This window comes from Mchenga conophoros, linkage group LG9 (assembly GCF_057382185.1).
Source record: "Mchenga conophoros isolate Kocher_MC1m ecotype Shallow Benthic linkage group LG9, M_conophoros_male_GT1.1, whole genome shotgun sequence".
Taxonomy (NCBI): Eukaryota; Metazoa; Chordata; class Actinopteri; order Cichliformes; family Cichlidae; genus Mchenga; species Mchenga conophoros.
Genome location: NC_140534.1, coordinates 34,609,099 through 34,616,031, shown reverse-complemented (window position 1 = coordinate 34,616,031; position 6,933 = coordinate 34,609,099). Strand labels below are relative to the sequence as shown.

The following is a 6,933-nucleotide window of genomic DNA, read 5'->3' as shown; positions in this document are numbered from 1 at the left end:
AAATCTACATAGTAGAAACCAGATCTTTATTTTATTATTATTATTTTTTATAGATAGTAAGCCATGAAAACCCTCCCCACTTTCTTACACACCCGATTATAACCCTGTTAAATTTTTTGGCAAGGGAAATTTTCTTTTTTCTGCAAAAATAATGGAAAAATTAATGCCTTTAGGCCACAGAAATCTACATTATTAAATTCCTTTAAATTACATTATTGTATTTGCTCATTTAGTTATGCAGTAGTTTATTTTGTCTTTTTATTTGTCCTTTCTGTTTTATTGAAACCACTTTATAGAAAGTTACATCGGTTACAATGAACTGTACATACAACCAGTAGCGGTTTTTGATACGGGCGACATGGGCGGTTGCCCGGGGCGGCATCACGGGCATCGGCAAACAAAAAAAGGGCACGATCGGTTTGCTGAGAGGAAGGGCGCCCTCCCTTTGTGAGGTGCGCCTGCTGCTTGCGGCACAGGGGGGAGAGGGCGGGGCGACGACGATTCTCTGGCTGGCTGGAGCGGCATCTAATAACCAACTTGCAAAATAAAAACAAACCAACAGACACAAAAACACCAGACATCATGATACAAACTTATAATTTGCACCGATGGGTTTTCAAAGTTCTATAAAGTGAGCGCGAGAGCCCTCGGTCATCTCTGCTACATACAGTCCAGTATATACGGGACGACGAGGTTTCAGTTACAGCAGTGCCGGAAAACAAACAATAAATATAAGAAGAGTAAGAAAGCAAATATACACTTTATTACCAGGGGTAAAGGGATCAAAAACAATTTGTAATTTACAGTTTGATTCTTAAAGTCTCACACACAACACATCGAAAGGGGAGGGGGCCCGGCTGCTTCCAAGTAGAGCACATTTCATTTATAATGTTGTAAATCCAAGCCCATTATGTATTCATGATTTGAATCCTGGGTTGTGCGAAATCCCAGAAATAAACCTTAGACAAAGGGAGTGTTCGCCCAGGGCACCAAACAGGCTAGGACGGCCACTGCATACAACACAGCAGTTTTAAGAATATTTAACAAGAGCAAGTTTCATTTCGCCCTGGTTTCACAGCCACACTTGGGCACATATTTACCAAAATGCAGCAAACCTTAACTTATCCAGCATCGTTACACGTTCACCCTCACGTGGAAGAAGTAATCTGATTGGCATTGTGGTATGTAGCATTTTGAGGAAGTAATCGGTAAATGATAAACTACTGATTACTTGCTTGACTTGAATTCTCAGTTAGCAATAGCTCTCGTTTCTTCAACGTCCCTGGCATCAAGTTGACAGAAGCCTTTTTTAAATGCAGGGATCTTAACGCAGCTCTTCATCTGTCACTTCTTCACGGGGCCCTCCTTCAGACTCTGCAGCTCCATTACGAAAGCCTGTAAGATACAATATGTGCATACACATAAAGCGTGTTCACTTGTCCTGTACGTCTCAGCTTTTGCTCTTCTCTTCTCTCTGGTCTCTCGCTTCACTAAAGGGGAAAGAGGTTGTCATTAGTTCAAATGCCACCAGCTCTGTCCTCACCTGCCTTCCCGGCACCGCCCCCACCCGTCACTGCACCACTCCTCCCCTGCAGCTGAGTCAGGGACCACACCTCCGTCACAGCCTTCAAGCGCACATTCACATGACTCTCTGCTATTCAAAACACAGTTTGTTTGATGTAATATTCAACACTGAACTGTAAATTTAGTCTTTTTCAAGGAAGCAATTTTATTCTTTTATTTTCAAAAAAGCCATATTTTTATACATCTACTGCAACACACATGAGCTTTAAGACCTGGACAAGTTTGAAACCTTTTGTCCTCCACAGTGGAAAATGGCTGAAAGTTCCAACTCCTACTTTGATAAATTTTTCACTCAGCTTTGACGTCTCCAATATCACTGAGATGCAGTCAGATGCACATTTTATGTTTTCGCTTGTTTCTTCACTTTTCCCCGTCTCTCTGTGTTCTGGCCTGTAACATTACAGAACATCTGCCCCGCTTCCTTCAGTCACATGATGGTATGATCCCAGCCCTGCTGAGAATTCATGCCTCCAATAAAATAATTAATGTAACACTTCAGTGGGACGAATGTGTTATTTTTAATGTCTGCATTTAGTTTATAAATAATCAATCTGCTCAAGTAACAACAATGATGACGACCAACACTTTGAAATGAAACTTTACTCTCAGCACTAAATGAGCGACCTGGATGTTCTGTGCCTTTCAGAAAGGACTCTGTCAGTGACCTCTGACCTCTGTGCGGGGGTGTGTCTGAAGGATTTCCCTCCTCACTGACTTTCTTTTGCTGCTCTTCTTTGTGTCTTTATAAACTGGTGGTGTTGCCACAGCAGAAACTTTTCTTCACACACACAGCTGTGAAATATCTCCACATGCTGCTCCTCTTTCTCACTCTCTGCAGCCAAAATGTATTTTCTTCAGGGCAGCCGAGTCACGTGATCGCACCGGACGAATCAAAGCAGATCAGGAAGAAGGGGGCGGAGCAAAGTGTGTGCGCAGGAGAGGAGTCGAGCAGAGAGAGCTGCTTTTTCATGAAACGGGAGTAAAGTAGTGAACTTAGAGGAGAGAAACGAACTAAAGTATCGATCATAAACCACTACCAACGTCCTGATCGATATCTGCATCGATCTGCCCACCCTTGTCTCCTGGATCGTAGCTGAGATCAGCGTGAACCACGTGGGTCTCTGCTCCCTGATCTGTTTCCTGTGTTTGGAAAGAGTTGCAGCTTCATCGCGGAGTTTCTCTCGGTTTGTGGGCTCATCTAAAGGTAAGCACCGAGCTAACTTTACTGTGAGTTCAGTTCATGTTGAGTTTAGCTCCTGAATGAGGTCTTCTGCTGCTCTCCTCGGTGTCTGTTCACAGTTTATTGTGAACACGTTGAGAGAAGAGTGAGAGAGTGTTTGGAGAAAAACACCAACTAATCATTAGCTCAGCATGCTGGGAGAAGTTGGAGCAGAAAAGTCTTTTCATTGTCCCTGCAGCTGTTTTTCTGCCTGCACCAAACCTCTACAGCCTCGTTTCTATTTAAGTGATAACAGGAAATCAGAGCGATCTGCTGCAGTATCAGGGTCACTATAACTTTATTGTCCAGCTGCTGTGGATGAACACATGAGAGGAAGTGAGCGATAAAATAAAATAAGAAAAGTTATAAATTGACATGGGTGAGAGTTGTTTATACAGACATTGTGGAAGGCAGCTTGCAGGAATGAGGGAGTAAGTAGGGCGAATATCAGCAGCCTTTACAGACAGTTGCATCAGTCCACTGCTTCAGTGTCTTCACCAGAGATGGGCAGTTACAAGTAATGTGTTACTGTAATCCGATAACTTTTTTTCAAGTTATTTTAAATGTTAAACAAATTTCTTCCAGTCAGTGAATGTTGCATATAATTAAATTTTGCTCGATGCATAAAGTTAAAAGATTAAAATTAATAAAACAAATTTTAAAAAGAGACTTTTCCACTTGATGACATTATATATGATGGACTCGCTGTCGCTTTATCACCTATTCAGGGTGTAAATCATGTTTTTAAAAAGTAACTAAATAACTAATTACTGACAAAAAATAAGTAATCAGTAAAGTAACGGGATTACTTTTGGTGGGAAGTAATCATTAATTAGTTACTGATTACTTTTTTCAAGTAATTTGACCAACACTGGTTTTCACAAAAGAGAGTTTTAGTTTGTGCCTGCTTGCAGGGATCAAGTCTGACATTTAGTCTGAGTAGATTTGAACTTTCCTTCTTCATTGTTTCCATCTTGCTTTGACTGCAGCTGTAACAACACTGATTCCAGCAGGGTTTGTAAAAAGCATTTTGACAGACACACAAAGCTGGACAGCTTTTGTTCTGAGGGTTTGGAGAGAGCCTGTCTGTGTGTCTGCATTCACTTTGTTCCTCTAACAGAAAATCAATGTGCAGATGTTGATTCCTGCAGTGACTGTTGTTCCTCAGCCTGTAGAAACCATCCTGCAGCTGCTGGAACAAATGAATCTTCTAAATGTTGCTTTCTCTGGTTTGTGTTTGCTCTGCTTCTTTTTGTCAGAGATCAAATACATAAAAATATTCTTTTGTGTCCCAGCAGCTGATCAGCAGGAGGAGAATCTGACGGAGGAACATTTTCAGCCATTTGGACTCAGCTCAGCCACTACAGAGGAAACAATGAGCTCAACACAGATGGTGAGAAAAACATCTGTTACACTGTTATTGAAACTGTGCACAGCTGGTTGTTAACAGCAGCTTTATCTTTTCCATCCTGGGCTCCTCCACACATACAGAAGCTACATTCACAAATAAAAACCACAGGAGTTACAAGAAAGCACAAAGATCATATTTTATCAGGACACTGAAATAAAATATAATCAGCTGCACTTATAATTTTTTCAGATGGTATATTTTTTTCCCAATGAGCAAAACAATTTCCTCATTGTCATTTTGATTACAGACGCAGTTTCAGTTTGTTCCACGACTGCATTTCACTCACTGCCTCTGTTTGTATCTCTGTCACTGCAGGACCAACATGGAGCGAGACGTCAGCGCTCTCAGGAGGCCGACAAACCTCACAGAAGAAAGGGAGAGAAGAAATACAGCTGTGATGAGTGTGGGAAGAATTTTACTCTGAAGTCTGAGCTAAAACATCATCTGTTCATCCACACTGGGGAGAAACCATTCATCTGTGACTTGTGTGGAAAGTCTTTTAGACAGCCTGCAAACTTAAAAAAACACCAAGTCACCCACACTGGAGTTAAAGCGTACAGCTGTGATCAGTGTGGCAAAGCTTTTACTGTCAGAGGCAACTTACGGCGTCATCAAGTTACCCACTCTGAAACTAAGGCGTACAGCTGCGACATTTGTGGGAAAACTTTCACTCATCTAACATACCGAAATACTCACCTACGCATCCACACCAGGCAAGATGTTTACTGCTGCGATCAGTGTTTGAAACCGTTTTTGACATACTATGAATTACAGCAGCACATGCTTACCCACACTGAGGAGAGACCTTATAAATGTGACCTGTGTGAGAAGGCTTTTAAAGAGCCAAATTCCCTGAGAAGACACGAACAGATCCACAGCAGAAAGAAACTCTACAAGTGCAGTTACTGTGAGGTTTGTATTTATATTTCTATCTTGTCATTTTCAGCTGACTGTTCGGAACAACTCTGCTCATTCAGTTGTTAGTATGTTGGCAATTCTCCTGCATGTGAAGGCAGCGCTGCATGAGTTTCAGCTCTTATTTCATTGCTCAGCTTAGTTCTCCACACTCTGGACTCTCTGCTCGGTTCAGCTGGTTTTCCTGCTGCTCTGTAAAGTCAGCAACTCGCCCAGTCCTCCATGTGTGATGTCTTGTGAACCTTAATGTTCCATCCATGACCTGTTCAACCTGCAGTAATTACTCATTAACATCTAACTTCAGTCTGCTACCTGCTATGGTAAAGACAACAGATGGCAGATGCCACCAGTATACCCTCCTCACTGGTCGCTTTGCCCGCTTCAGCATCATCACAGTCAGTTTTATTTATGACACCATTAGGGTGCAGGAAGCTGCTACAGTTTTGTCCTGAGCAATAGGTATCACCACTCAGACAACACCACATGGAGGTATAGAAAGAGAAGTAGTCAAAAGTAGAAGCAGATTTCTTTCTTTTTTTTTTCTCCACAGAGTCTCAGGTTTGTGTTGCAACATCTCCTTTGGATGATGCTTTGGATAAAAATGTTGAAGCAATTCCCTGACTTACACTGTCGTCGTGTCTTTGTTTAGAAGCAGAGCGACACAGATGGATCCAGTTCTCAACCGTGTCGCCACTGTGGTGGTGGGAAAGCGTTGCGTTGTGACCTTTGTGGAAAAACTTTCAATAATGAAAAGAACCTAAAGCTACATCAACGTAGACACACTGGAGACAAAATGAACTACTGCAAAGAATGTGGGAGAGGCTTCCCCACACCAAGTGCATTAAAAGAACATGAAATCTATCACAGTGGGGTAAAAAAGCACGTGTGTGACCAGTGTGGGTCATCCTTCACCACTGCAGATCATCTTAAAGTGCATAAACGAGTCCACACAGGAGAGAAACCATACAAGTGCAGACACTGTGACAAAAGTTTCTCGTACTCAGGGAGTCGTAACAATCATGAACTTACACACATTGAAGGGAGCTACAGCTGTGACCAGTGTGACAAAAGCTTCAAGAATCTCAGTTCATACTCCAGACACAAACGATCCCACGCTGTAAATAAACTGTTTCACTGTTACCAATGTGCAAAAACATTCACTTCATTATCTGCTCTACGCAACCATCGACGTGATCATGCAGGACAGTGATCACTGGATCACAATGAATCTGCAGAGGCAGAAAGATCCTCTTCTGGTTTCAGGGTCAGACTTAAAAACCTTGAGATCAGGCTCCACAGAGTTCAGCTGGAGTCTCCTGTAAAGAGTGCAGCTGATGTCACACTTGGATCTGATGAGCTAGCTCTGCTTTCTGGACCTGCAGTGAATAATCCTGGATGTTACATATAGGAAGCTGCAAGTATAGATGTGTACATCAAGTTTTTTTTCCTTTGAGGGATTTTAATATTCTAAAATGTTATCCCTGTTACATTTTAATCTTTGTTCTCTTAGGATATAAAAGTTATAGGAATACATTTTATTTTATATTACCAAACTGACATGTTTCTAAACTGCAGATGTGCATAGAAACATTATTTTTTACATTTCATTTTAACTGCGTTTTTTTTTTGCTTTTTCCCCCCAAATCTACTGTTTCACTGTTACCAATGTGCAATTATGTTCATTATCTGCTCTGTGCAAACATCATCATGACAATGGCTGAAATCATTCCTATCATTGGATCATAATGAACCCTTCAACTGACGGGGAGCTTGTGCCATCCTTGCAGGAGTCCACTCTGCAGGT

At 41.7% G+C, this 6,933-nt stretch overlaps 1 protein-coding gene across 1 annotated transcript; it reads left to right on the top strand.

Annotated features, from left to right (window-relative positions):
* Positions 1-2,613: 2,613 nt before the first annotated feature.
* On the top strand, positions 2,614-6,705 carry LOC146567763 (uncharacterized). The gene is made up of 4 exons (XM_085287778.1): positions 2,614-2,788; positions 4,099-4,196; positions 4,530-5,126; positions 5,779-6,705. Exons 2-4 carry the CDS (start codon positions 4,179-4,181, stop codon positions 6,337-6,339), a joined length of 1,176 nt encoding a protein of 391 aa, XP_085143904.1. The 5' UTR covers positions 2,614-2,788; positions 4,099-4,178; the 3' UTR covers positions 6,340-6,705.
* Positions 6,706-6,933: the final 228 nt, after the last annotated feature.